The 26,954-nt window shown below is 48.9% G+C and overlaps 4 protein-coding genes across 9 annotated transcripts; 2 read left to right on the top strand and 2 right to left on the bottom strand.

Moving 5' to 3' along the window:
• The first annotated feature begins 4,604 nt into the window (after positions 1-4,604).
• On the top strand, positions 4,605-11,307 carry CENATAC (centrosomal AT-AC splicing factor). 2 transcript variants are annotated; one of them, XR_009407074.1, is made up of 11 exons: positions 4,605-4,799; positions 4,942-5,105; positions 5,717-5,815; positions 7,778-7,844; positions 7,916-7,978; positions 8,306-8,370; positions 8,516-8,621; positions 9,626-9,656; positions 10,583-10,673; positions 10,757-10,846; positions 10,926-11,015. XR_009407074.1 is itself a non-coding variant. In XM_059415937.1 (11 exons), the coding sequence occupies exons 1-11, from the start codon at positions 4,662-4,664 to the stop codon at positions 11,240-11,242; spliced, it is 1,056 nt and encodes a 351-aa protein (XP_059271920.1). In that variant the 5' UTR covers positions 4,605-4,661; the 3' UTR covers positions 11,243-11,307. The 2 variants fall into 2 exon arrangements, 1 of the variants encoding a protein (XP_059271920.1); XM_059415937.1 differs by lacking the exon at positions 10,583-10,673 and adding an exon at positions 11,143-11,307 and having other exon boundaries at positions 10,926-11,058.
• Positions 11,276-13,317, bottom strand: RPS25 (ribosomal protein S25). Its single transcript, XM_059415965.1, has 5 exons — positions 13,211-13,317; positions 12,902-12,997; positions 12,165-12,348; positions 11,419-11,518; positions 11,276-11,321 (listed from the first exon to the last, which is right to left on the bottom strand). The coding sequence occupies exons 1-4, from the start codon at positions 13,211-13,213 to the stop codon at positions 11,424-11,426; spliced, it is 378 nt and encodes a 125-aa protein (XP_059271948.1). The 5' UTR covers positions 13,214-13,317; the 3' UTR covers positions 11,276-11,321; positions 11,419-11,423.
• A 75-nt stretch (positions 13,318-13,392) lies between these two features.
• Positions 13,393-16,485, top strand: TRAPPC4 (trafficking protein particle complex subunit 4). 3 transcript variants are annotated; one of them, XM_059415949.1, is made up of 5 exons: positions 13,393-13,882; positions 14,049-14,223; positions 14,825-14,928; positions 15,543-15,669; positions 15,814-15,931. In XM_059415949.1, exons 1-5 carry the CDS (start codon positions 13,708-13,710, stop codon positions 15,890-15,892), a joined length of 660 nt encoding a protein of 219 aa, XP_059271932.1. In that variant the 5' UTR covers positions 13,393-13,707; the 3' UTR covers positions 15,893-15,931. The 3 variants fall into 3 exon arrangements, with proteins under 3 accessions (XP_059271932.1, XP_059271927.1, XP_059271938.1); XM_059415944.1 differs by lacking the exon at positions 15,814-15,931 and adding an exon at positions 15,938-16,485 and having other exon boundaries at positions 13,397-13,882; XM_059415955.1 differs by lacking the exons at positions 14,825-14,928; positions 15,814-15,931 and adding an exon at positions 15,938-16,485 and having other exon boundaries at positions 13,790-13,882.
• A 742-nt stretch (positions 16,486-17,227) lies between these two features.
• On the bottom strand, positions 17,228-23,680 carry SLC37A4 (solute carrier family 37 member 4). 3 transcript variants are annotated; one of them, XM_059415928.1, is made up of 10 exons: positions 23,606-23,680; positions 22,057-22,399; positions 21,014-21,246; positions 20,461-20,704; positions 19,790-19,948; positions 19,472-19,557; positions 18,849-18,962; positions 18,555-18,620; positions 18,079-18,217; positions 17,228-17,946 (listed from the first exon to the last, which is right to left on the bottom strand). In XM_059415928.1, the coding sequence occupies exons 2-10, from the start codon at positions 22,202-22,204 to the stop codon at positions 17,780-17,782; spliced, it is 1,356 nt and encodes a 451-aa protein (XP_059271911.1). In that variant the 5' UTR covers positions 22,205-22,399; positions 23,606-23,680; the 3' UTR covers positions 17,228-17,779. The 3 variants fall into 3 exon arrangements, with proteins under 3 accessions (XP_059271911.1, XP_059271899.1, XP_059271904.1); XM_059415916.1 differs by lacking the exon at positions 18,555-18,620 and having other exon boundaries at positions 23,606-23,676; XM_059415921.1 differs by lacking the exons at positions 18,555-18,620; positions 23,606-23,680 and adding an exon at positions 22,871-23,521.
• Between the last annotated feature and the right edge of the window lie 3,274 nt (positions 23,681-26,954).

Below are 26,954 nucleotides of genomic sequence, written 5' to 3'. Positions count from 1 at the left end.
CAGTGGGTTGAGCCTCTGCCTTTGGCTCAGGTCATGATCTCAGGGTCCTGGGATCGAGCCCTATATCGGGCTCTCTGCTCAGCGGGGAGCCTGCTTCCCCTCTCTCTCTGCCTGTCTCTCTGCCTACTTGTGTTCTCTATCTGTCAAATAAATAAATAAAATCTTTGAAAAAAAAGATATTAAACAGTCCTATTAATGTGCAATGATAAGAAATAGTAATAAATATTAGGTGATTGTGAGAGGAAACGATACAGATACTTAGACTGAAGAGGAGGTAGAGAAGTCCATTTTTTTTTTTTTGAGATTTATTTATTTATTTTAGAGGGGGGAGAGAGAATCTTGAGCAGACTCTTCACTGGGCAGGGAGCCTGACTGAGCCAGCCAGGTGCACCTTATTTTTAAAATTCTGCTTAGCCACTCATTGACAGTGGCTGCTAGGGGAGCACACGTGGGGAAGCCTGTAGGCAGAGCAGGTTTGAGCCGTTCTTTTTTTTTTTAATATTTTATTTATTTGACAGATGGAGATCACAAGTAGGCAGAGAGGCAGGCAGAGAGAGAGGAGGAAGCAGGCTCCCCGCTGAGCAGAGAGCCCGATATAGGGCTCGATCCCAGGACCCTGAGATCATGACCTGAGCCAAAGGCAGAGGCTCAACCCACTGAGCCACCAGGTGCCCCTATCCCAGGACCCTGAGATCATGACCTGAGTGGAAGGCAGACGCTTAACCCACTGAGCCACCCAGTCGCCCCAAGCAGTTCTGATTAGAATCTGAGAGATGCCTGAGTGGCTCAGTGGGTTAAGCGCCTGCGTTTGGCTCAGGTCCTGAGATTGAGTCCCACATCAGGTTCCTCGCTCAGTGGGGAGCCTGCTTCTCCCTCTGCCTGCTGCTCGCTCTGCTCGTGCTCTCTCATTCTCTCTCTGACAAATAAATAAATAAAATCTTTAGACTCTGTGAGACATCAGGGCAGTTTCATCACGTAGATGACTGTTGTTAAGTGTGGGGTTCGGAGGACAAGACTGAACTGAAGATGTAAATACATCTGAAAGTCATCAGGATATAGACGGTATTTAATATTATGTCCTGTGTGCTAACACAGGTATCCACAACACATTCTGGGGAGAAAAAATCCCCAGCAAAATAATATGTTGGATATGACTACAAATGTGACAGAAATCATGTTCATATATATAAATGTGATGCCTAACTATAGAAAAACTTTTAGTTTAGCGCTTTTTTTTTTTTTTTAAGATTTTATTATTTTAGGGCTCCTGGGTGGCTCAGTAGGTTAAACATCTGCCTTCGGCTCAGGTCATGATACCAGAATCCTGGGATCAAGTCCCTCATTGGGATCCTTGCTTTTCAGGAGCCTGCTTCTCCCTCTGCCTGCCATTCCCCCTGCTTGTGCATTCTCTCTCTCTGACAAATAAATAGATAAATAAGATCTTTATTTTTTAGAAGATTTTATGTATTTTGTCAAGGAGAGAGAACCTGAGTGAATGAGAGAGAGCATGAGCAGCAGAAAGGGTCAGTGGGAGAAGCAGACTCCCCACCTAGCAGGGAGGCTGATGTGGGGCTCGATCCCAGGGCCCCCGGACCATGATCTGAGCGAAAGGCAGATGCCTAGCCCACTGAGCCACCCAGGTGCTCTAAATAAGATCTCTTAAAAAAATAAAAATCTTGGGGCGCCTGGGTGGCTCAGTGGGTTAAGCCGCTGCCTTCGGCTCAGGTCATGATCTCAGGGTCCTGGGATCGGGTCCCGCATCGGGCTCTCTGCTCAGCAGGGAGCCTGTTTCCTTCTCTCTCTCTCTGCCTGCCTCTCAGTGTACTTGTAATTTCTCTCTGTCAAATAAATAAATAAAATCTTTTAAAAAAATAAATAAATAAAAATAAAAATCTTGCAGACAACTCTAGAAGGCTTCACAAAAGGGGTGACATTTCATTTATTCAATAATAACATTGATACAGGAGCCTGTGAATGATTGAGAGCTTACCATGTGCCAGACAAAGCCACCAGCCACATGGAAATTCCATTCTCGTTCATATTTCAGATCCTTTATCATAGAATTTATTAGGCAGGGCTGGAAAGAAGTAAATTTTAGGCAGAGGGAACCAAGGGCTGGAAGATGCTAAATGCAGAGTACTCCAGCATATTGCCTGGAGGAGGTGGTAGAGGAGGTCAGGGAAGTGATGGGAGATAAGACAAAAAGAATTTGGGAAACATGCTGTAAAAGGCTTTGAAAGTCATCCTGGGAAATTTAACTTTTTTCCTGATGCTAATTTAGAGGCATTAAATTAATCCAGAAAGTCACTTGGAGACTTTCCTAAATCCAGAGTCTGAAGGATAAATGGAGCTGACTTAGACCACACATTTGGAAACCCTTTAGAAAAATTGTACAAATTGAAACAAGGTTTGCTCTAGGAGTATATCCAGTAATATATAATCCAGTAAGGCAACTTGAACATGGTGGATATGGGGAGTGAGTGAAAGCCGGTATCAAAGATAACTCTCCCCAAAACTCCAGGATTTAGCTTGGTGGTGTTCCCTGGGAGGATGAAAATAGGGGATGTTCTCAGGTGGAAGATGTTGAATAGATGTTGAATTCCATTTCACACAGTCAAGTTCAGTTGCAACTGAATGAGCACTCCATGGTGCAGAACTTTAGGGAAACAGTTTCAAAAGCAAAACTGCAGAGGGGTAATAAGTTAGTGGAAGTCGAAGTAGTGTAGTCTACACTAGGCACCTGGGAACAAATGAGGAAAACAGATGTCTGGGTTGATCTGCTTTTGGGGTTTGACGAAATGAGAGGTCTGGGACGGTCAAGGGAAGTAATAGATTGCCATGAGAGTGTGGTGGGAACAGTCGTGGGATCCAGTGAGTAAAGTGAAGCCAAGAGGACCTAAAACCTAGACCACTAATTAGCAAATTTGATTAAGCATTAGAATCCCCTGAAGGACTCATTAAACTATAGATGGCTGGTCCCCACTCTAGAGTTTCTGATTCAGTAGGTCTGTGGTGGGGCCCAAGAATTTGCACTTTTTTTTTTTTTTTTAAGATTTTATTTATTTATTTGACAGACAGAGACCACAAGTAAGCAGAGAGGCAGGCAGAGAGAGAGGAGGAAGCAGGCTCCCTGCTGAGCAGAGAGCCCAATGTGGGGCTCGATCCTAGGACGCTGGGATCATGACCCGAGCCGAAGGCAGAGGCTTTAACCCACTGAGCCACCCAGGCGCCCCAGAATTTGCACTTCTAACAAGCTTCCAGATGCTGATGCTGCTGACCTGGAGGCCACACTTTGAGAATTCAGAGCAAAGCAGCTGGTAGATGCTGAAAGTTTTCTGAGTGAATGAATACGAGTACTCATCTTCAGGAATGGAGATCTTCCTGCAGTTAAAGGCAAGATGGAAACTAAGGCCACATGGGAGGATGGAAGATGGTGGTCAGAATACAACTTCAGAGTTTGAATTCAGAGGAGCATTTTTAAGGTCCAGGACTGACCCTTCCGAGGAAATGATGAGAGGTCAAGGCATTGAGCGTTGTGGGGTCTTTAAAATGAGTCACATCTGACAGAGGCCTGAGTCTACTGGGAGGCTCCAAGAGGAGGTCAAGATCTGAAGGGGGTCTGGCTACTTTCTGGGCCTGAATTAGGTAGGGTTGACTGTATATACACCCACAGACATTGTAGTCCATCCAGGTTAATGCACCAGTACTGGTAACAAATCCAAGTGAAGTTCGGACTCTGTTAGTTCTGTCCGGCACCTCCTATAAGTAAGGTATGGGCTGGGCCCCAGGCTTTTTGGGGGGTACTCTAGGGTAGAGATCACAGCCTGGAGATTTCAGCCCTGTAAGGAGCAATTTGCTTTAAGCCCTAAGGCTTAGGGGAGCAGGACAGATGGAAGGTTCTTCATTCTAGGAAAAGTAGCGTGTAAAGAATGAAAATTCCACTGAGTGAGCATGCTTACAGAATAAACATGTCTGTTAACCCTCAACAATGACTCTGCACCCTTTTCATAGCTTCCTTTTACAGTTTTATAGTAACAGCTTCTCAGAACACACACACACACACACCCTGGGGTATATGGCTGTGATTAGGTCTTAGATGAAGGCCACTTCCAGCATGCTTCCTTACCACCATCTGGTACAGCAGAGCATGAAAGGTGCTGCCTCTGATGCTTCGCACTTGTGCAACCTTCCATAGTTACTTTCTCCCCGTGCCTCAGTTTTCCCATCTGTAAAATGTCGGTAATAATAGCCACGTAGGGCTATGGTGAGGATTAAGTGCCTCGTGAATGTAAAGCTCTGGACACACAGCACCCTGTAATACTAGTTACAATGTGTTCCACTGTCTAATGCGGGTCCTTGTCAATGCCCCGACATGCGTGCGGTCTGCGGTCCTGCAGTGGCACCTCACTGTCGCGCGCGCTCTTTCCCGGGCATCTGCACAGCGGTGCCGCCACTTTTTCCTGGGCGGATAGCATCTGGGAATATTGATGTAGGCTGGGTGCACCCGACGGCAGAGAGCCCGGGGCGGGACTCGCGCAGCCGCAAATGGGTCTGCAGTGGCGCCAGCCTGCCGCTGGGGGTCGCGGGGGAAGCGCTGGGTTCGCCCCGCCCCCTAGGGGTCAGGGGTCACCGGAGAGCGAAAGAGCTGCTGCGCGTCGCAGATGCCGGCTCTTGGGCCCATGGCGCCAGCGCAGCGTTGCCCCCTGTGCCGCCAGACCTTCTTCTGTGGTCGCGGACACGTCTACAGTCGCAAGCACCAGCGGACGCTGAAGGCAGCTTTGGAGCGGCTCCTGCCCCAGGTGCGGACGGGAGGCGGGAAGTGGCCGCGGACGGCCTGGGTGGGGGATGCGGGCAGTACAGGGAGGGTGCGAGGGGGTGGGACGTGGGGGTTCCACTGGGGTCCTGGTTGACCTCTCCCGTCCTCTCCCCTCTCCGCCGCAGGTAGAGGCCGCCCGCAAAGCCGTCCGCGCCGCCCAGGTGGAGCGCTACGTGCCCGAGCACGAGCGGCGCTGCTGGTGCCTTTGCTGTGGCTGTGAGGTGCGGAAGCACCTGAGCCACGGAAACCTGACCGTGCTGCACGGGGGGCTGCTAGAGCATCTGGCCAGGTGAGATCCGGCCTGGGAGCCGCCTCCAGCACATTCGCATCCTGGTGGGTTGGGGGGCGGGTGGTGGTGGTTTGGGATGCGTGAGAGGAGGAACGCTTTTGTGGTTGGATCCAGTCAGCTTATAGCCTCGCATCTTTGACGCGTGGAGGGCTTATGACTGCCTTGGTCTTAGTGGTAGAAGGTTACCTCCCATCATCTCCCAGATTCTCTTTCTCTCTCTCTCTTTCTTTCTTTCTTTCTTTCTTTTCTTTCTTTTTTTAAGATTATATTTATTTGAAAGAGACAGTGAGAAAGGGAACACAAGAAGGGGGAGTGGGAGAGGGAGAAGCAGGCTCCGTGCTGAGCAGGGAGCCGGATGTGGGGCTGGATCCCAGGACCCCAGGATCATGACCTGAGCCGAAGGCCGACACCCAACCGGCTGAGCCACCCAGGTGCCCCTCTCCCATTTTTATTGGAAGAGGGGAGACTGGACATCTGGAAGATGTAACAGTATTCTGTCATCCTTGCCCAGAGGCAGAAACCCAGATATCAGTGTGCATTACTTAATATAATGCCTAGATGTCTGAGTAATATTCTATAATCCATCATTGAGATTATCCATTCATTCTCAGCCCAGAGCACAAGAAAGCAACCAACAGATTCTGGTGGGAGAACAAGGCTGAGTTCCAAATGAAAGAGAAGTTTCTGATCTCCCCCCAGGACTATGCCAGGTAAGTTATGAAAGGTGAAATAACAGAATGGGACTTCTCTGGGTCTGTGTCAGGTACTGGAGTTTTCTCTGTTAATTGGAAAGTTCTGCAGGGCCTTTTTAAGTATCTATTGTCTTCATAGCACTCATTATTCTAATCACTATACTGGACACAAAAGAAGTATGATAGAGTCCTTGAAAAGTTTATATTCTAGTTGGGGGATGGGGTTTACAGTCCATTGAGCAAATAGAGAATAGTATATAATAAAAGTTCACTATAATCGATTATTTAAATGTGTGGTACAGAGAATATTAAGGTCCCTTAGGAGTAGAAGAGGCTTTTTAATAGTGTGTGCAAGCACCTGGTACTCATTCAGTGCCCACGTTGAATAGTTTTAGACTCTATTTTAACTGGCCCCTAAAGGACCCTGAGAAACTGGAGTGTAGTCAGCTGGCCCAGCGTAGAGCAGGTGTCAGTGCTGCTTTGGGAAAAGGACACAGACAGCCTCGCACTACTTTTATTAGGACAATATTGAGATTATAGGAAATGGAACCCAAGGGGATCCCAGAACCAAAGTTACAGAAAAACTCATGACCTCTATTATTGTTTCCTATTTAGTGTGAAGAATAATGAGGGAATGGTGAGAAATGCCTAAATCCTTCAAATCTGTGGTTCAAACTGGGCAGGAGATGGAGAACTGAGGCCAAAAAGCCTAACTCCTTATACCCTGGCCCAGCTCCAAACGGTGTTTGGTGGGAATAAAGAATAGTTGAGCAGAAAAAGTTATAATTGAGAGTTATGAGAATGGACTCCTTGACTTTTTTTTTTCAAGATTTTATTTATTTATTTGACAGAGAGATCACAAGTAGGCAAAGAGGCAGGCAGAGAAAGGGGGAAGCAGACTCCCCACTAAGCAGAGAGCCCGATGCGGGGCACGATCCCAGAACCCTGAGATCATGACCTGAGCTGAATGCAGAGGCTTTAATCCACTGAGCCACCCAGGTGCCCCTAGACTCTTTGAATTTTTTATTAGTTTTCTTTTTTTTCTTTTCTTTTTTTTTTTAAGATTCTGTTTATTTAGAGAAAGTATAAGAGCTAGCATGAGCAGTGGGAGAGGGAGAAGCAGACTCTCTGCTGAGCAAGGAGCCTGATACTGGGCTCATGACCTGAGCTGAAGGCAGATGCTTAGCCAGCTGAGCTACCCAGGCACCCCAGTTTTGACTTTTGAACCTTATACATTTAACGTGCACATGCACAAGGCAAAGCCAAGTTTGACTGCTTTGACTGGTAAAGATACCACAAGCCACTTTTAGATTTAGACAGGTTATCACTTAAATATCGAAGAAAATAAACCCGGAGTGCCAGCTTCCCAAATCCTTGCCCACCCACCAAAAAAGGCCACTCTGAAACAAAAAGGGCTAGGTAACTATAGTGTGAGCTGTGGGACACTATTTATAAAAATAAATTACAAAATAAAATCAGACCAGAAAGCAAATCCTAAAACTCATTGCAAATAATGACAGATTATCATAGCTATATATCAAATTGATAAGTTATAAAAAGAGTAAGAATTCAAGTGACTTCAACTCAAAATTCTAACTGTATAGCCTTAGGATATTTACTAAGGACTGAAGAACAGGAGAAATCCTGAGCTTTGGTTAGTAGTTCTATTGTTGATAGTGATATTGGTAGTATTGGCACACCTTTCTGTGTGTATTGTAGGATAATAACAACTCTAAGTCTCATGATGGTCTAAAGCCCATTTTTGATTTCGCAAAAAGGAAATATGTGCTAGAAGAGAAGTGGAGCCAGTATGGCAAAATGTTTAAGTGAATCTGGGTGAAAGGTCCATGGGTGTTAAATGTTGTATTTTGTTTTTGTGATTCTGAAATTATCCAAAATTTGAAGAAAAAATGATCTACTGAGGATTTTTTGTAACATGCATAGACAGGTTCTTGGCTGACTTGCCCTTTTTCTTTTCAGATTCAAGAAATCCATGGTGAAAGGTCTAGATAACTATGAGGAAAAGGAGGATGAGGTGATCAAAGAAGTGAGTTAAAAGGCCACTGAAGGACACAGCCCCATGGCCTTGTACCAAGCTAAGCAGCCTCTCCCCCACAGATGGCAGCTCAGATTCGTGAGGTGGAGCACAGCCGGCAGGAGCTGGTTCGGTCTGTCTTAGAGGTTGGTGTCCCTCGGAGGAGCCAGAGCAGTATCCAAATCCATCTGATCCCTGGTTCTCCCAGGTCCAGCATTTCACCTACCAGCTCTTCTAGAACTCATGGACTCCGTGCTTCATCTGTTCAGCTTGAATTCCCTTACCTGTCTGCCAGGGGGCAGGCCTTGTCAGTGGCGATGTGGGCTGAGCTGGGAGGGGAAAAAAGGAAGTTTGCAAAATGGGTAGTACCATATGTCAGTATGCTAATTTGTTTCCTACTGGAGGGTGGGAGCATGGCCTAGATAAACTCTTAAGCATCCAAGACACATTTATTTTTCCTGAATCAAACTCAGCCTCAGCCAGTGCCAGACCCAGAAGAAGGCTCTTCAGCACTTGGAAGCTGGAAAGGGACCAACAGGTAAAATTGCTAAGGAATCTCGTTGAGTTTGGATTGTTAGAGCATTCTGTAACTTTCTGGTTGGAAAATGGCAAGAGTTCACCTCTGCTATCCTCATGGCTCAAGGACCTCCTCTGCCAGCCTGGCTCCTGCTTATCTTTTTCAGTCTAGTGGCCTCCACCTCACAGCAGCCCTCCTACTTGGACCTGCCACCTGCCCCAGAGCTTGACTGGATGGAGACAGGACAACCTTTGACATTCATCGGCCATCAGGTACCATGGATAAGCGAGTCAGGAAGGGCCAGTGCTCCCTCAATTCCCAGGACATCCATCTCTCATGTTTTGTACTTATTCTGGCCATCCAGATCTTGTTTCTTGGCTGCACCACTCCATAGTGTGTTGGGTTTTTTAAAAAAGATTTTATTTGACAGAGACATAATGTGTTCTTAGACTTCTTTCCCCAACGTCCAGTGATCTCATCCACACCTCTTGCCTCCACTGCCACTGAGGAGTGCCAACTCCTACAGTCATCCTCTGTAGAACCCCCCATTTCTGCTCAATTTAGGACACTACATTCCAGTCACCTGAAGCTAACCCCTACTGTCCCTAGATTACCAGAACTGTAGCCAAGTTATTTCCTCTTCTTTCATCTCCTACATCCTGTTGAAGAGTAGGCCTGTTTTACCTCCTGGCTAGATGTCCTGTGTTACACTTTTCTGCAAGTTTCTATGCCCCCTGTAATCCTTTTCTGAACACAGAAAGCCACTGCCTCACCTGATGTCTTGTACACTCCAACCATACTGTGCATCTTATGGTTTTTGCACGTGTCACTGCCATTGCCTTAAAATGATAGGCCTACCTTTCTTCAGCCTAGCTCAAAGGTCACCTTTTCATGGAAGGCTTCTGTGAACAGGTTGCCTGTTACAAATGTACATGGGACCATGTAAAAAGCTGTAAATGTCACCTGTATAATTTATGCTTAAATCTCTCCCCCCACAATATATACTGTCTTGTGAGGAAAGAGTTTTGCTAATGTAACACCTAGTAGGCACTCTATTTTTGGACATCTTTACTACTGAGACCATAAGTCTTTTGAGGAACAGGACTCTTTCAGTTATCTGTGCTTTTTAAAATTTAACACCAACCAGGGGACAGAAGTAGCACTGTGGTGCTTCCACCCCCAACCCCCAACCCGTGGCTTTGTCCTTTTTCTAGTTGGGAATATACTGTCATCAGTTTCTTATCTGGGATTTCCCCCTCCCCCCTTCCAACTACAGGAGACACCAGGAATTGGTAACATCCACTCAGGTAAGGCCCAGAGCAGTGTTTCTCAGATGGTAAGAGGCAATTATTTTATTATTTTTTAAAGTTAATTATCTTGGGGGCACCTGGGTGATGCAGTCAGTTCAGCATCTGACTCTTGGTTTCAGCTCAGGTCTGATCTTGGGGTCACGAGATTGAGCTACACCTCAGGCTTCAGGCTCAGCACCAAGTCTGCTTAAGATCCTCTCCCTCTTCTCTCCCTCACCCCCCTGCTTGCTCACTTACTGAAATCTTTTTTAAAGGTGGACACTGAACTGACTGTGCCCCCCAATCACCTTTTTAAAGAATAAGGTTGATTATGAAGTGCTATCTGATGAAGGACTTGAATCTCAAATATATGAAGAATTCTCAAAACTCAGTAAAATCATGTAGAAAGATGGTTGATCAGAGTGGCTAAAATTAAAGACTGTGTATGTGAAGAAACATTCATAAACTGCTGGTGGGAATGTAAAATGGTACAACCAATTGGAGAAACAGTTCAGGGATTTAAGAAGTTAAACATACACCCACCATTATGATCCAGACATTGCAGGAGACAAGCAAACATGTCTGCACAAAGGCTTGCACACCAGATGGTCACAGCTTTAGTTGCAAAACCCCAAAACTGAAGCTGAAAAGAATCCAAATGTGCCTCCATGAAGGAACAGAGCAGTGCTCAACAAAGAAGGTACTGTTAAGTGCAGCATAGATGAATGTCAATTATTAGAAGCCAGATTGAAAAAAGGTACATAACTAGTAAATGCAAATTAGATTAACAGAAGCATATTCATAGTTTCCTGGGGTTGGGAAAAGGTACAGAGGAGCGGGAAGTCCTTTAAAGGGGCAGAACAATATATAGTGGTGATATTTAATATCTTGACTGTGATGGTTTCACTCAAAGTTTTTCAAATTGTGTATTTTCCACTGGGCAGTTGTAGGTCTGTTATGCCTCAACAAAGCTGTTAAATACCAGCCCATGGTCAAAAATTCCCCAGCCCGTGGGGTTTTGCTTTTGAGCATTAGGTAAGAGTTTATAGCAAGGGCATGTTTCACACTTGTCTGAAACTTAGGACTGCCTTCATTCCTGCTTAATGGGCCTTTTCCAGGTGCTACACCTCCTTGGATGGTCCAGGATGAAGAATACAGCTCTGTAAACCAACAAATAGGACCATCCTATGAAGAATTCCTTAAAGAAAGTAAGTTAACAAATTCAAGAACAGGCTACCTAAATTTTCCTAATCAAAGCAAAACCGTTTAAAAACTCTTTCTTTGTAGAGGAAAAACAGAAATTGAAGAAACTGCCCCCAGACAGAGTTGGGGCCAACTTTGATCATAGCTCCAGCACCAGTATAGGCTGGCTGCCCTCTTTCGGCCGGGTCTGGAATAATGGACGCCGCTGGCAATCCAGGTGTGGATCCAGTGCCAGGACCCCAACCCACTATCCCTTTGGAGATTTCAGCCTTTATCCCGCTAACCTTTCATTTCCTTTCAGACATCAGTTCAAATCAGAAGCTGCAGCAAGAAACAAACAGTCACATAAAAAAAGCCAGTCGTTTCCGGATACTTTTTCAAGCCAACAAACCCATACCTAAATCCTTTTCTTAGGAAAGAGACATACCCACGTATTTGATTTAATAAAATTTTATTTTCCAAAATGTACAGTTGGAGGATCTGTAAAAAATAAAAATAAAAGAATCAGAACTCTAGAGCCTAATACAAAAGTGGGATGTATATACTTTCTACACCACAAGCCCTCATGCATTCTTACCTTGTTCATGCATCTTCACCAGCAGCTGGGGCATCTCCACCCTTGGTGTTTCTGGTGTAAATTACTTGAGCTCTGTGCTTTGAAACCAGTTTAATAAGTCCTACAGAGAAAAAAATAAGGGTAGGGGTTCTATGCAGTACTATGAAATATTTAACAGACACTAAAAATACTGAATTTGAGCATTAGAGTTTAATAACAAAGGCAAACATCCCTCATGTCTTGGTGATGATCTAATTTTATTTTTTCTTCCTAAATGAAGGGCCCATTACCTGCTATGGGGATGCTTACCCTCATAGCGCTTTAACTTAAAAATTACTGTTTCCACATTAAACACTACAGATGCTTAAAACATTTACATTCATTTACATTAATATGAAATCATGGTAATTAAATCACCACTAAATTTTAAGAATACTTAAGTAAAAAATGCTTTCCTACCAAAGCTTTTACTGTTTTCACAGCCATATTTCAATGTTGGGTTTCTTTTGTAACTCTTTAAATAAAATGAATTTATTTGAAAACAAGGGATCCTGAAGCTCCACCAATAGGACATAAGGGTCCACAGGACAAAAGTGGCCATGAACCCTGCTCTGGGGTCTACACAAGGGGGTAACATGTTAGAATATTATGGCTAGTGGTCAGCCTGTGCCTACTTTACAAAACTCCAGTATAAACATTGAAGATGGCTATTACAGGCAAGCCAATTTAACGTATAAAAGCACACCAGTACAACACACCCCTCTCACCTTTACTAAGGAGCTCCTGAAGGGCTGCCCTGGCCAAGGAACCTCGAATCTTCAGTCTCTCAGAGACAACAGCTGGAGTTATAAGCTTATAGTTGGGAACTTCTTTACAGAGTTTGTCATATGTCGCTTTGTCAAACAAGACCAAATTATTCAGCTTGTCCCGAACTTTGCCTTTGGACCACTTCTGCTCACAAAGAGACAAAGAAAATCAGTGCTTCTGAAGAAACCACCGCCCCCCCCCCGAAAAAAACAACCGGTGTCAGAGAACTCTTCCACTGCCGTCCTGCTATACTGCAAGGGTGGCTGTTTCTTGGCCTATACAAACCTACGAAATTCAGATTTTACTAAGTTCTACAAACAAAGACTCAAATAATCGAAACCAGGATACAAAACAAAAGGAACTCTAGCTGCCACTAACAGCACCAAAGATACGTCACGCTGGGGGAAAAAAATAAAAATGCGACTTTCCCATACAGGCTGAACCCCACCATACCAACTAAAAATATAATGGACTAAGCCTCAGAATACTTTACATATTGTTAACTTCTAAGTAGCGTGTACCACCCTATTCTTCCAAAACAACAGAACGGTGATGCAGAGTACAAGCTCTAATAATCGGACTCTAGACCGCACAACCTTAAAAGCCATTTGCCCTACACGCCACTTATTACCAAGACACATGGGTCCGACGTCCCCGGACCCTCACTCCTAGGTGGGGGGGGGGAGCTCACGCCTACCTTCTTTTTGGCCTTGCCCCCAGATTTGTTCACTGGGTCTTTGTCTTTTTTGGCCGATTTTCCGGCATCCTTCTTCTTCTTGTCATCCTTGGGCGGCTGTAGAGAAAAAAGGGGGAATGCAGGCAGGTCACAAGGCAGCCCCGCACCGTCCTAACCCCACTACCGGAGCACATGGGTGAAGCAATCCCCCCGCCCACCTTGAAGAAGCGGCCCGGCAGGTCTGAGGCCCTCCGTCCGGTGTCGCCCCAACTGCGCCCCAGCACCGCCCGGCTCTCAGAACAGCCCGGCCCCCCATTCCCGAGAGCTCACCATAACGAAGCTGGGAGAGGAGCGTCCACCCCTGCAGCCTCACTAAGATGTCGGACAAAAAGGAAGCACCTCTCCCAAACCGGCCCAGAAACCTCCACCCGCAACGAGCGCTTCCGGGGCAAGGGGCGGAGCCCGCGGAGAAAGGCCGGAAATCTGGCCCCCTCGTGCAGCGGGGAGCGGGCCGCAGCGAGGGGACGGTTGTTCCTGAGGGTCGCATCCTGAGAGCTGCCCGCGGCTTACTGGGTTTTGCCGTTAGTTGTGAGGCAGCCACACTTTGCTTCCCCTGGCTCTGGAAACGAGTAAAGAGAGACGCAAAACAATCTGCCGGGATCCGAAGGGACCCCCAGCGACCCCGCTAAGCGTGGTGCTTCAAGTGCGCAGGCGCCGGCGCGCGCCGGGCAGGGAGCAGGGGGCGGTGGCGGGTCCCGAGGCTGCGGTTCCGGGGCGGGGCCGTCAGGAACAAGCCGAATAGGCGTCTCGGAGCCGCTGCGGCCGTAATGGCGATTTTTAGCGTGTATGTGGTGAACAAAGCTGGCGGCCTGATCTACCAGTTGGACAGCTACGCGCCACGGGCCGAGGCTGAGAAAACTTTCAGTTACCCCCTTGATCTGCTGCTGAAGCTGCACGACGAGCGTGTGCTGGTTGCCTTTGGCCAGCGCGACGGCATCCGGGGTGGGCTAGGCTTGCGTCCGATGGGCGGGCCGGGTGCTGCGGAGTGGGCTGGTGTCTCTGCAGGGCGGGGGGAGGGCGAGGGGACAGGGGGTGAGGCTGGGTCGCCAGTCCCTTTGGCGGAATCCCCGCGCTGGGGCTTCGTTGACCTTTAGCCTCACCTCTGCAGTGGGCCACGCAGTGCTGGCCATCAATGGCGTGGACGTGAATGGCAAGTACACGGCCGATGGGAAAGAGGTGCTGGAGTACTTGGGCAACCCTGCCAATTACCCGGTGTCCATTCGGTTCGGCCGACCGCGCCTCACCTCCAATGAGAAGCTCATGCTGGCCTCCATGTTCCACTCGTAAGTCCCCCAGCCCTTCCTAGGGCCTGTGGTCCTGCACTTGGCCTTTAGGCCGGCTGGATTAGTGTGGTTCTGCGGGAAGTCTCCTGAGCGGCCGTGCTTACCTTTCTAAGTCTCCTTTTAAATCGTCAGTTCTTGTGTTGTGAAAGAAAAAGAACTAATGCAGGATGACTAGGTTTTAGGAAATACCGGCAGTGGTGTGACCTTGCACAAGTCCACTTCTCTTCCCTCAGATTTAGTTTCTGAAGTCAGGTAACTTAATTAAATGGTCGTTAAGACCTTTTTCTCATTCTCAACGATAGTAGATGTGCTGGGTAATCATAGCCATGGGGTAAGTAACCATGACACATATGCCCAGTGGTAATTTTACCCTCAGTTTTCAATGTATAATGTTTTACACCAAAGTATGAGTGTAAAAAACGTGCAGAGCTCAAATGAATTTTAAAGTTTGGTGCTGCTGCTAGGCAGTTGACACGGCCTCTTCTGACTTCTCCGTGTAATGTGAACTCAGCAGATAGGGTCACTTCGGGGGACAAGTTTGAGAAGCATCCCTCCCTTATACAGCCGGCTGCATTCCCAACCTTACCTCCTTTGCAAATAGGCTGTTTGCAATCGGTTCCCAGCTGTCTCCAGAACAGGGCAGCTCAGGCATTGAGATGTTGGAGACCGACACCTTCAAACTGCACTGCTTCCAGACACTGACAGGTAGGCGTCTCCAGATAGGCCAGAGGGATGGGGGAAGAGACTGACCAAAGAAACTTTGGTAAGCAAGGGGGTGGTGGTTAACTTTTCCTGGGACAGTTGCACAGACACATACGTCTATTTGTTTGGTGAATCCAAAGCCAATATATAATCTGATGCCAATTTCGTCAACTCCGCCCAGAATGCTCAGCCGAGGTTATCCTGTGTGCAGATAAAACTCACCATAATGGTATCTCCTGTTGCACACGTTTCGGAAGGTGTATTTCAAAATGAAACTTGAATGCCAAATGGAAATGACCTTTGGATCATGTCATTGCCTCACACCCTTAATGGGGATAATTGAAAACTGCCTGAGTCTGTCCCCTGCCTGGCACTTGCTGCTGAGGGACCACAAGGAATTAAGTGACAGAGCTAGAGTTCAAAACGTGATCTCAGTCAATTGGGTGATGTGATAAAGTCACTTCCCTGTTCTGGTCTTACAGATTCACAGTCTTGCCTTTCCTGCTTTATGCAGCAATAAGGATAAAAATAAAAATGGGCTTATGAAAATGCCATTTGCACACAGGATATTCGCTGCATTCTCTACCCTTCCGTAACCATTATCGGTCCTTCTCCAGGGATCAAGTTTGTGGTACTGGCAGATCCTAGGCAAGCTGGAATAGATTCTCTTCTCCGAAAGATTTATGAGATCTACTCAGACTTTGCTCTCAAGAATCCATTCTACTCCCTGGAAATGCCCATCAGGTAGGCGGTCCCCCTCCCCGAGATAACTGGTCGAAGAGTCCTTGCCCCTCCCTTTTGCTCTTCCCCAGGTCATTTTTCAAAGGGATAAGAGTTACTTTTAAATAAAACAAAAACGGACTAGTCTTTTTTTTTTTCTATTTTGAGAAACCAAAGACTTTTCTTGCCATTCATGTCCTTCTTCAAGCAAGAGTACTTGGGCATCCAAAGTGGGAGGAGAGTCTGAGACCTCACACTTTGTTGTCATTTGTGCCTCTTGGGTCTGGCCTAGGTGTGAGCTGTTTGACCAGAACCTGAAGTTAGCCCTGGAGGTGGCAGAGAAGGCTGGAACATTTGGACCTGGGTCATAGGCTGAGCCTGCAACAGATGCCCCAAATTTTGAGAGATCCTATAGCAGGGATCCTGCTGTATCCACTCCAGTGGAGATTCCCACAGCCTCGTTAGTGCACTTGAAGACGGGAGGGTGCTGAGCCTGATGACGTACTGATCCCTGAGCCTTAATGCCATGCGCTCTGCCATCCTATATCTATCAGGAGCCTGATTCCCAACTCTGTACAGGGTTATTTATGGAGGGAGTAGGCCCATAAATGCTAAATAAACATTCCTTTGATCTGTTCACTATTTTAATTGGTGGTTTGTGGGGGAAAGGCTCTGGTGGGGAGATGGGAATGATAAGGAAATTCTGGGAAGATAAGCTATGTTCTGGTAGAAAACAAGTAATTGTTCGCTTGGTTTGTTTTGTTTTTGTTTTATATTTTAGGCACAAGTGACAAATGTATTTCTTTTTATCGTTATTAAAGTTGACAAGTGACAAATGCATTTCTTTTTATTGTTATTAAAGTTTTCCCCAATGTAGTTCAGTAAATGAAGCATTTAATTTTATTTTATTCCACTGTTGGTCATAGTTTGAGCCCTATACACTCCCTCCCCTTTCACCTCAACGGGGCCTCTTTTGTATGTAGCCACACACTCATCACTAGTAAAAGGTCAGGCTGGATCTGCTCCCAAATCTTCTTGGGATTCAGCTCCTTGTCAGGCTCTCCAGGAAAAGCATCAAAAACCGAGCACAGGATTTTGAGTCAGGAGCCTTGGGTCTAGTTCCAGCATCGCTGACGTCTAGGGTGGCGGCAGCAGTGGTGGTCACAGTGGGGTATTACCAGGTGTTTACACCAGGCTTTACTGCTTTTACCCTAATCTCAGGGTGCATTCTATTACAGACAACAGATTTAGCAAAGACTAAATTTAGCAAAGACTCTCCGCCTCAGAGTCTCAAAGCTAGTTACTAAGCACCTGAGTTTGAACCCAGGCTTTCTGACTACACCATCTATGAGCCACTGTTAATATTGCCTTCCTCCATTCAGTGGTTTCACCTGCCTGAAACCCAGAAGCTTCATCTGTAAAATGATCATTGAATTAGTGAAGCTGAAAGCAGAGGACCCATAAGCTTAAAGAAATCCCTGTCAGGTTGCCCATTCGTGGAAAAAGCAGATACCAAGAGAATATTTCCCAAAGAAAGTGGTCTCTGGCTTGGAGTACCCCTTTGGAAAGAATGACTCAGTGATAATGTTTAGTATCAAATCTAGTTTTAATCTGTGTCAAGTTCCCCACCCTCCCAGCCCCATCTGCCATCTTCGCAGGGTACTCGTGAGCGTGATGGGCCTCCTCCTCCCCAGGAATCGGAGGTACTGGCAATAGCAGTCGCCCGGTGCTGAGAGGCCTTAGGGCAGAAATTACAGGCCACTGGTACCCTGCAGCTGCAGGAGGAGCCTTACTTCTCCTGGGGACAGTGTGGGAGGGCCCAGGAGGGGAAGAAGGGTCTAGGGGACTCCCTGACAGCAGGGGTTTCCTTTTGGAAGGCAGAAAATAGGAGCTAATGGAGTCCGAGAAAAAAAAGTTGCCTTTTAAATAGAACAGAGGATGGGGAGCTGGGACCTCATTAGCCACTGATAACTTCCAGTGCCACCTGGGCGAGGGAAAAGGCGCACAAGAGGAAATCAAAGGTTCAGTGCTAGTCGGAGCAGCCCCCCTTTCTCTCTCTGCCCCCCTCTGCCCCCCAGCCTCATGCAGGGGAAGACCACAGGTGGGAGAGGACGCACTGGAGCCTGTACACTCTTCACTCAGCCTTCTTGGGCACATGGCCCATCTTGGTGCGGATGTTTCGTAGGAGAAAGAAGGCAGCTGTGCTGGCTGCACAGATCACTTCAGCCACCCAGAAGGCTGTGCTCCAGCTGTAGTGCTTGGCAATGGTGCTGAAGGGCAGCCCAGCCAGAAAGCCGCCCACTGCAGAGGGGGTGGGGGAAGAGCCTGGGTCACTTGTGAGGCTAGAGTTGGTGGGGCTGGCCCCAGCGTCCAGCTAGCCTATGCGCAAGGCACAGCAGGGATCAGGTGGACGCTCTGGAGAGCACTGCTTACCATTGGCCATGAGTCCCACAATGGCATGGGAGGTGCCGCACAAGTTGGGAGGGGCGCTCTCGTTGGCTATAACTCCGAACAGGGCAATGGGACCGTAAGAACAGAAACCAAACACAGCTCCCAGCACCAGGATCCAGAGCTGCAAGGACAATGCAGGGTGGCATTTAGAGTCTGAGAAACCCTACCCACCTACCCCTGCCAGGGGAGAGAAAGATGCTTGGCCCCAGGAACACATGATTGTAGTAAGGAGGTAGTAAGTGGCCTCCCTCTCCCCACTTCCCGAATCAACTGACAGGGCCAAGCTAGAGGCGTGGAGACACGCTGAGCCAACCTGAGGGCCTGAGTGGGTAGGTGAAAGGGACGCAGAAGCCATCCCTCCCAGTTAGATGCTGTCTCTTAGAACTGATGCTAGCAGCAAGACAGACAGGGTAGGACAAGGGGGAGACAGACCAGGAGGAAAGCCACAGGTAAGGCACCTCATGCTCCGTAAAGCCTGTGAGCTCAGCAAGAGGGTGAAGAGCTGGAGTCCAGAAAGCAACATCCTAGAGGAGCACAGGGAAGAGAAGAAAACCAGGCCCCAAGTCCAGGAGGAGTGCCAGAGTACAGAGGGCACGAGGTAAACGAGAACTGGAAAGGGAAATCTGAGAGGCAGAGAAAGGCCTGGGCCAGGGTAGTCAGGGACAGGGACAGTCTATTACAGACAGGGTGCAGTCTCTGGCCCTTGCTCTCTCATCCTTGTGCCAGTGGCAGGCCAGGCGCTCCCCATTTACCTTGGGGGAGTCACTGGTCACAGTTACCCGGAAGAGGTACATGGACACGGTCATGCCAGCCATCATGAACAGCAACAGGCCGTGGCGAGGATTCCCGTAGATGGACAGCCCCGCCTGTGGATACAGGCCCAGCAGTGTCACGCCCCAGAAGCAGCAGGCAACATCTGCCCCTGGACTCTGACACGGCAGGGCTTCTGCTGACAGGTTTTTGGCAATCCCACCACAGTTCTTGGCCCGGGGCAGCTCTGGGAGGCCCTGGGACCTGCTCATTATATCCCGAGGCCAAACTCCACCACATCCCCTCCTCCACCTTGGGGACGCGTGCTAGCAAGCGGCACCTAGTGTCTCCTCAACCCCAGCTTCCATCAGCCTGTAGAGAACCCTGCTGCCAAGCTGAGACAAATTCTGGCCCTCCTTGACATCCGTTAAAACCCTTTCCCCAAGAGCCTTACCTTGCCACCATATCCTCAGCAGGTAAGAGTTATGTGGAATCATTCCAGCCTCCCCCCACCCATATGCCAGCCTGCCCATGCCCCAGGGCTCCCGCCTCTCTGGTGCCTGTCCCAGTCATGCTGGGAAGATTTAAAGGGACCCTCCTCCTTCCTGTCCCCTCGCCCACTCACCTTTGCCATGGCCCGGTCGGACAGGTAGCCAGCTGCGATGCTGCCTACAAGGCCCCCAGCCTCCAGGGCACTCATGTAGGAGCTACCTGGAGTAAGGAGTTGTGGTGGGAAGAGGGAAAGGAAGAGTGGAAGGGGGTTAAACACACTGGGGTTGTCCGACTGGCTGGAACCCAGAGAGGTACAGGTCCCCAAGGGTGACTGGCCGCAACTCTCTGGGTGGTGCCTGGCCTCGGATAGAGAGAAGCTGGGCCTGAGTTTCCCATCCCCTTCATTGATTCCTGCTCCCTAGGCCCACCCCTGCTCCAACACTCATCTTACCCACGAGGACTGACTGTCCTTTCTCCTGGATCAGGAAGAATTGGCCCCAGTCAGTGCAGCAGGTCTTTACTCCAAATACCACAAGGTAGCCAGTGGAGAGCACCCAGAGGTAGGGGGACAGCAGCAGGTCCTGTAAGGTGCTCTCCTCCTTCGAGGAGCCTGGGGGCAGGAGGAGGCCAGGCCTCAGGCTCTGTTCTTGCTGCTCTGCCCTGACCGAGCCCCCACCACTCATTAACTAGCCACAGGGCCAGAGTCCATCCCCATAGCCAGGCACCAGCAGGACGGCACCCCTTTGCCCACTGATCTGCCCTGTCCCCTCCACTGCAAGCCTCAGCAAATGAGAGAGAAACTGAGGACCAAGGCACATGGCGGAAGGCATCTGAGCCATTTAAGCTTGGGATGCTGTCCAGGACAGGGAAGTCTAACTCTGCTGTGAGGAAGGACCAGGATATAACGTGAGTCACAGCATTTATTGGCTCTGCCACTTGTCTGGTACTTAAGTGTCTCTTGGAACGAAGTTTTATTTACTCCCCACCAACTCGCCATCACCATCCCTCCCCCTGCTGCCATTGGCTAGCCTGGGGCCAGGCATACAGCCAGTCCTCAGTGAAAGTCTGCCAAATGAATGATGAATGAAGGTGCCCCAATCACCGGCTTGGGTGGGTGCTCACCCTTCTTGCCCTTGGATGGGGTGGGGTCCAAGTTTTGGAGTCCGACGTCGGCAGGTTCATTGTGGATGAGCAGGAGGCAGAGGAAGGAGACCACCACACAGAGGGCCCCCGACAGGGCCAGCGTGCTGCGCCAGCTATAGCTCTGGGCGAGGACGGTGGCCAAGATAGGGCCCAGCCCTCCAGCCAGGTTCATGCTGGCGGACAGGATGGCCCACCAAGTGCCAAACTGAGATGGTTCGAACCACTGTGGGACAGAGGGGATGGAGGAGGTGCCCACATTCAACACGCTGAAGGTGCAGGTCAGGTGGGGCAGACCTAGGAGCTCACATTACAGGGATGAGGAAGAAGGTGCTTCTACTTGGCAGGGCCAATTCCCTCATCTGCCACCCGATCCCACCATGTTTAGCTCCTAAAATATCTTGACAAGCAATAGGAGCTGGACTGGAACTCCCAGGGAACCTGCTGCCCCGGAATGGGGGTGCCGGTGCTCCCACATGCTCCTTAGGCATCCTCTATGACAGTCTAAAGAAGCTCCCCGGAAGCAGGCACGCACCTTCCGCAGGATCTTCCCACACGGAGGCCAGCCCAGCCCCTGTGCCAGGCCGTTGAGGAACCACAGAGCAGCAAAGACAGGTACCACGGAGCTCCAGGAAAACGCTATATTGACCAAGCCCACCAGGAGCAGCCCCGAAGAGAAGAGCCAGCGAGCACTCATCTGGTCAGACAGGACCCCGCTCACAAACTTGCTGATGGCATAGGCTGCCGCCTGGCTGCTGGTGATGAGCCCTGCAGGGGGGAGAGCAGGATGTGGGACGCCTGGGGAGTTAGGGGCTGGGGCAGAAGCGGAGGAGGGCTGGAGGAAGGCATGGGGTCAGGTGTGGCGAGGTGCCAGGCAGGGTGAGACAGGTCCCCTCCCAGACGGCTTGGAAGAACCTGTGCTGGGTTCCCGGGGCCCCGCTCCTCGCCACCAGCGCTAGCCCCAGGCTGACCCATGACTTTGCAGCCTCCTGTAGAGTTCCAGCTGCAGCTGTCAGGAGGCAAGAAGGGAAAAGCAGGCAGCCCCCCTCCCTGGGATTTACAAAGGCCTGATGACATTTCCCCCTCACACTGGCTCCAAGCCAGGGCTTTTGGAAGTTCTGTTTCCCTATCTCAGGAGCTTAGAAGTGGAGTCAAGGACCTTCCTCCTCCTGAAATGTCACCTGGTGGGCCATGTGAAGTCATTTTGCCAACTCCCCAGTTTCCATTGCTCACAACGTCAGTGGCCAGCAGGCACCCCGCAGTCTTAGCATGCCCCCACGCAGTGTGGAAACTGCGCAGGGTGACCCTCAACACAGAATAAGCCATGTTTCTGGGGGCACTCGTGGGCCACAGGCACACAAGGACACATCAGATGAGCAGCACTCCTCAGGCACGTGGAGAGCACATGCCTAGTTCCTCGCCCTTACCCAGGTACCTGGTCAGAGTCCCCTCAGTCAGCACCTGCAGGCTGCCCCCCGTCCTCTGCTGCACACGGACCCTCCACACAGCCACAAACACCCAATTTGTCCTACTAGTGCTGGGTCCCAGGGCCCAACCCCTTACCCCACCAGGGCTCACCCAAGTCATCCTTGTCCAGAGGGATCTCCTCCACCAATGATGGCATGACAAAGGAGAAGGTCTTGCGGTTGAAGTAGTACAGGCTGTAGCCTCCAAACATGGCTGAGAAGATCACAGTGCGGTAATAGCCGTAGCCTTGGGCCGCCATGGTGGAAGGGAGCGCGCCCCACTGCCCAGGACCTGGAGCCTCTGACCACAGCTCCTGCCGGTGGCTGTCTCGGTGCCCAGATCTGCTGAGTTAGGCTTTCTCTGCTCCCTCCTCCACCCAGCCTCCCAGGCTCCCTTTATAGCCACCTTCTGGACAATCATTAAGCCTGGGACGGCTTGTAGGGAACCCAGTGTCCTGAGGGCGACAAGAAAACAGCAGATTACTGACTGGGGAAGAGGTGGGGGCTGGAGGGGGTCGCGGAGGGAGGCACTGCCAGTGAGCCAGCACCAGCCAGCATGCTATGTCCCCAGAACTTCTGCGTTCCTCTGCTTTTCCTTGTCTGCCCGCCCGTGAAACCAGCTGTGATTAAAAGTTCAACCTAATTACTTTTGTCTTCAGGAGCCCAGGGGAGGCAGGGGTGGGATAACCAGAGATGCCCTCGCTAGCCCTGCTCCCTCAGTCACCTACCTTCTCATTCATCCAACCAAGTTTAGGGAGGGCTTACTGGTTGCTTAGCACTGCATTAGGTGCCGGGGTAGTTTCCACACACACACTTAATGAGACACAAACCCCCAACAACCCGACTCCCTAGGACTGACTCAAGTGACTCCCAGGGCTCAGCGCACATTCATATTCGGGTGTAACTGTTTATGGATAGTTGCAGACCTGTAAGCAAGAGAAACTTCCCTTTGCAGGCCCTGTGTTGCACCGAAAGCTGCCCTGAAGGCTGGGGTCCTGGCGGGGCCACTCAGCGGTCTCTGGTCCCTTTACCCTGGAACGTCAGGATGGGGTGCCCTCCGGCCGGCTGGGGACTGCAGGGTTTGTGACAGCATGGCCCATGGGCGGGAAGGTGCACCCCGCGGACTTCAGGCGGCAGCCGCGAGCCAGCCCGCTTTGCAGGGCCCAGGCAACACGCCCCCGGCTTCTCCGCTCGGTTGGGAAAGCAATAGGAGCAGAAGGCGTAGGCACAGCGAGGCAGGCGACCGCACGTAGTCTCCCGGAGGCTCCTCGCTTCGGGCTCCTAGTGGCTCAGCCCGGCAGGATGGGGCCAGGCGCAGGCTCTCGGCACCTGCCCAGCCCCGTGTCCTCAAGCTACCCGGGACACCCGACTCGGGCTGGAAGCCCACGGGCCCGGGTGCGGGAGCTGGAGAGGTGCGGAGACACCGGAATGGTGCGACGAAAAGAAGCAGGTGCGTGCTGGTCACGGGCAGCGCCCCCGGGAACCCCCAGACCCAGGAACTAACCCCCGCCCGGGAAGGGGCAGCTGCAGGAACAGCTCCGGTTCGTATTGGAAGTTAGGGCAACCTTTGCTGGGGCTCTAACGAAGGAGCCCAAAGACCCGAGACTCCCCCTCCAGCCCCGCCTTCTCGCGGCGCCCCTCCCCCGCATTCAGCCCGCTACCTGGACGCGGGCGGGAGCCGAAGTAGGATAGAGCGGGACGGCAGGGCCCGCGGGCGCATGCGCGTGCGCTGGGGGCGGGCCCTCTGCCGGCGCCTTGCTGGCTGAGAGCCAAGTCCACCCTTCAGCGTTTAGTCCTACTCTTGCGGGAGGTATAGGTCCTTGGGCGAGGACAGCGCCCCTTAGGGGCTGTATTCGTATGTTCCCTTCTTAACTGATGGCTTTCCACAAATCCGTTTTTAGTGAGTGCACTACCACTGCTCCCGCGTTGTTCACAGTCTGGGAAAGGTCTTGTAGAGAGCACAGTCTTTTCTGTAAGAAGTTAAGGCAGTCCTCAGTAAGCACAATCTGAACATTTAATTTGTAATCAGACTGTTGGGAACGGGGTTAAGATAAAATAGACGGAGTGTTTAAAAGTACCTGGCTGGAAATAAACATTAAATTCTAATCCCAGACCCACTACATTTTAACAATGTGACCTTTGGTAATAATCTCTATGAGCCCCAGTTTTTTATAAACCTCATAGGTTTGTTGTGAGGACTCAGAAGAAGATATTTTTTTAAAGAAGATTTTAAAAACTGTAATTGTGGGACGCCTGGATGGCTCAGTGGATTAAGCCGCTGCCTTCGGCTCAGGTCATGATCTCAGTGTCCTGGGATCAAGGCCCGCATCAGGCTCTTTGCTCAGCGGGGAGCCTGCCTCTCTCTCTCTCTCTCTCTCTCTCTCTCTGCCTGACTCTCTGCCTACTTGTGATCTCTCTCTCTGTGTCAAATAAATAAATAAAATCTTAAAAAAAAAAAAAAAACTGTAATTGCTAAAGTAATCTCTGCACCCAACATGGGACTTGAACTTTCAACCCGGAATCAAGAGTCTTAGGTGACACCGACTGAATCAGCCAGGTGCCCCTCAATAGAAGATTTAGATAAGAATTAAGAAAATTCAGATCATTGCTTTCATAGAGACCACTGGAGAATTGCTGAAAGAATTTTAAGTATTCCAAAGTTAACGGCAAAGAAGTTTTAAATTGGGAAGGTGGTCCAGGAAGGGAGGAGACGCCCACAATCTGCCACCAGCCCAAGCAGAAGGCCTCATGAAAGATTTTAAAATGAGATTATAAAACACTGCAGTATGATAACTACATGCAATGTACAATCCTTGATTGGATTCTGATGAGAACCCTTAGTGTGATCAGCATTTCCCCTCCTTTCTGTCTGGGTCCCTGAAATGATGAATGCTGTCAGAGATTCCCATCCACATGGGTAAGTCATTCAGCCTCCCAGATGGCTGTCTTGGATCTAGACAATTGGGAGGAGCCGACCTAGGAGAAAATAAGAAATTAATGAAGAATCAGAGTCTTGATATCAGCAAAGTATGGATAGTAAATTATCAGGAAGATATTGAGGACCTTGTAGACTTGGCTCTGGTGAGGTAGGAGATCATGATGGAGAAGGTGTTGTGGCTGGAGATGAGGTGATGGTGATTCACCTGATCCTGAAAGTCCAGATGAGTCAGAAAGTGATTCACAGAGAAAGAATCGGCTAAAGAACTCCAAGCTACTGAGCCCCCTGATGAAGTGTCCTCAACAAAACTAAAAGACAACCTACTACTGAATGGGATGATATTTGCAAGTGACATATCCAATAAAGCATTAGTACCCAAAATATATAAAGAACTTATACAGCTCAACGCTGAAGAACAAATAATCAGACTTAAAAATGGGCAGATGAGGGGCACCTGACTGGCTCGGTCAGTAGAGCATGTGACTCTTCATCTCAGGGTTGTGAGTTCAAGCCCCATGTTGGGTACAGAGATTATTCAAAAATAAATAGGTAAACTTAAAAATTTTAATTAAAAAATGGGTGGAAGACACAAACAGACATTTCTTCAAAGAAGGCATCTAGATGGCCAACAGACACATGAAAAGATGCTCCACAGCACTCATCATCAGGGAAATGCAAATCAAAACCACAATGAGATATCACTTCATACCTGTCAGAATGGCTAAAATCAAAAACACAAAAAACAAGTGTTGGCGAGGATGTGGAGAAAAAAGGAACCCCCATGCACTGTTGGTGGGAATGCAATCCGGTGCAGCCACTCTGGGAAACAGTACGGAGGTTCCTCAAAAAGTTAAAAATAGAGTTACCATATGATCCAGTAATTCCACTACTGGGTACTTACCCAAAGAATATGAAAACACAGGGCGCCTGAGTAGCTCAGTTGTTGGGCATCTGCCTTTGGCTCGGGTCATGATCCCAGGGTCCTGGGATCGAGCCCCACACCAGGCTTCCTGCTCTGCTCAGCCGGGAACCTTCTTCTCCCCCCACTACATCCCCAACTTGTGTTCCCTCTCTCGCTGTGTCTCTCTATGTCAAATAAATAAATGAAATCTTTTTTTAAAAATCTAAATTAATGTTGGCACAAGATTAGGTACTGGTTTTTGGACCAAAGCAACATGAAAGCAAATACTTTTGACATCTGTTGGGGTGGATTGTAACTATCATACATTTGGAGTGTTATGATTCCAAGCAATCTTTATACAATGTGAAACACTGTATATTATATTTTTTTATAAAATTTGGCCAAATTTTACAGAAGAAATCATTTCTCTGATCATGTGGTCCTATCTATTTAAAACTGGATTTTTCGGCATAATATGTGACCAGAGTTAACTTTCTTCCTAAGGCCTAAATAAAGAGAAAGAAGTTTCCCAGTAACCAAAAAAAAAAAGAAAGAAAGAAAGAAAGAAAAAGAAAAAGAAAAAACTTTCATGACTTTGATATTTTTCAAGAGGGTAAAAAAATTTTTTTAATTAAATCATGAAAAAGAGTCTAGGTCAGTTTTTTGTGTTTTTTTTTTAACATTTTATTTATTTATTTGACAGAGAGAGATCACAAGCAGGCAGAGAGGCAGGCAGAGAGAGAGGAGGAAGCAGGCTCCCCACTGAGCAGAGAGCCCGATGCGGGGCTCGATCCCAGGACCCTGGGATCATGACTTGAGCCGAAGGGAGCGACTTAACCCACTGAGCCACCCAGGTGCCCCTAGGTCAGTTGTTTTTGCAGAATGTCTCTCAATATAGATTTGTCCAACTGTTGTTGCAATAAGCGTCATGTTAAGCAGTTTTTGGTGGATGTTCTCAGTGGACGCTGATATACCACAACAGGAGGCTTGGAATAAATTTGATCATTTAGTTAAAATGGTGCTCATCTGATTTCTATACTGTAAAGTGTATCTCTTTGTAATTAGTCATCTATGGGTTCCTACATTGATACCTTCATCTGTGGGCCTACTCTTTCTAGGCTTCAATTTCTTCCATTGTTACTGGATTCCTTTAACAGTTTTTTTTTTTTTA

Source organism: Mustela nigripes, chromosome 1 (assembly GCF_022355385.1).
Source record: "Mustela nigripes isolate SB6536 chromosome 1, MUSNIG.SB6536, whole genome shotgun sequence".
Taxonomy (NCBI): domain Eukaryota; kingdom Metazoa; phylum Chordata; class Mammalia; order Carnivora; family Mustelidae; genus Mustela; species Mustela nigripes.
The sequence above is the reverse complement of the archived record's forward strand: the minus strand, read 5'-3'. Positions and strand labels throughout refer to the sequence as shown.

Coding starts and splice junctions, on each gene's coding strand:
- RPS25 (XM_059415965.1), bottom strand. Junction 12,349..12,901: donor GGGGCAAGGCCAAAAAGAAG/GTAGGCGTGAGC, acceptor CTTTGTGAGCAG/AAGTGGTCCAAAGGCAAAGT. Junction 11,519..12,164: donor TCAGGAGCTCCTTAGTAAAG/GTGAGAGGGGTG, acceptor TTTTCTCTGTAG/GACTTATTAAACTGGTTTCA.
- TRAPPC4 (XM_059415944.1), top strand. CDS start 13,708: ATGGCGATTTTTAGCGTGTATGTGGTGAACAAAGCTGGCGGCCTGATC. Junction 14,224..14,824: donor CTGGCCTCCATGTTCCACTC/GTAAGTCCCCCA, acceptor CTTTGCAAATAG/GCTGTTTGCAATCGGTTCCC. Junction 14,929..15,542: donor CTGCTTCCAGACACTGACAG/GTAGGCGTCTCC, acceptor GTCCTTCTCCAG/GGATCAAGTTTGTGGTACTG.
- SLC37A4 (XM_059415928.1), bottom strand. CDS start 22,204: ATGGCGGCCCAAGGCTACGGCTATTACCGCACTGTGATCTTCTCAGCC. Junction 21,247..22,056: donor TCTGGACAAGGATGACTTGG/GTGAGCCCTGGT, acceptor TCCCCCCTGCAG/GGCTCATCACCAGCAGCCAG. Junction 17,947..18,078: donor TGTGGGACTCATGGCCAATG/GTAAGCAGTGCT, acceptor CCCCCTCTGCAG/TGGGCGGCTTTCTGGCTGGG.
- CENATAC (XM_059415937.1), top strand. CDS start 4,662: ATGCCGGCTCTTGGGCCCATGGCGCCAGCGCAGCGTTGCCCCCTGTGC. Junction 7,979..8,305: donor TGGTTCGGTCTGTCTTAGAG/GTTGGTGTCCCT, acceptor AATCAAACTCAG/CCTCAGCCAGTGCCAGACCC. Junction 10,847..10,925: donor TGAAGAATTCCTTAAAGAAA/GTAAGTTAACAA, acceptor CTTTCTTTGTAG/AGGAAAAACAGAAATTGAAG.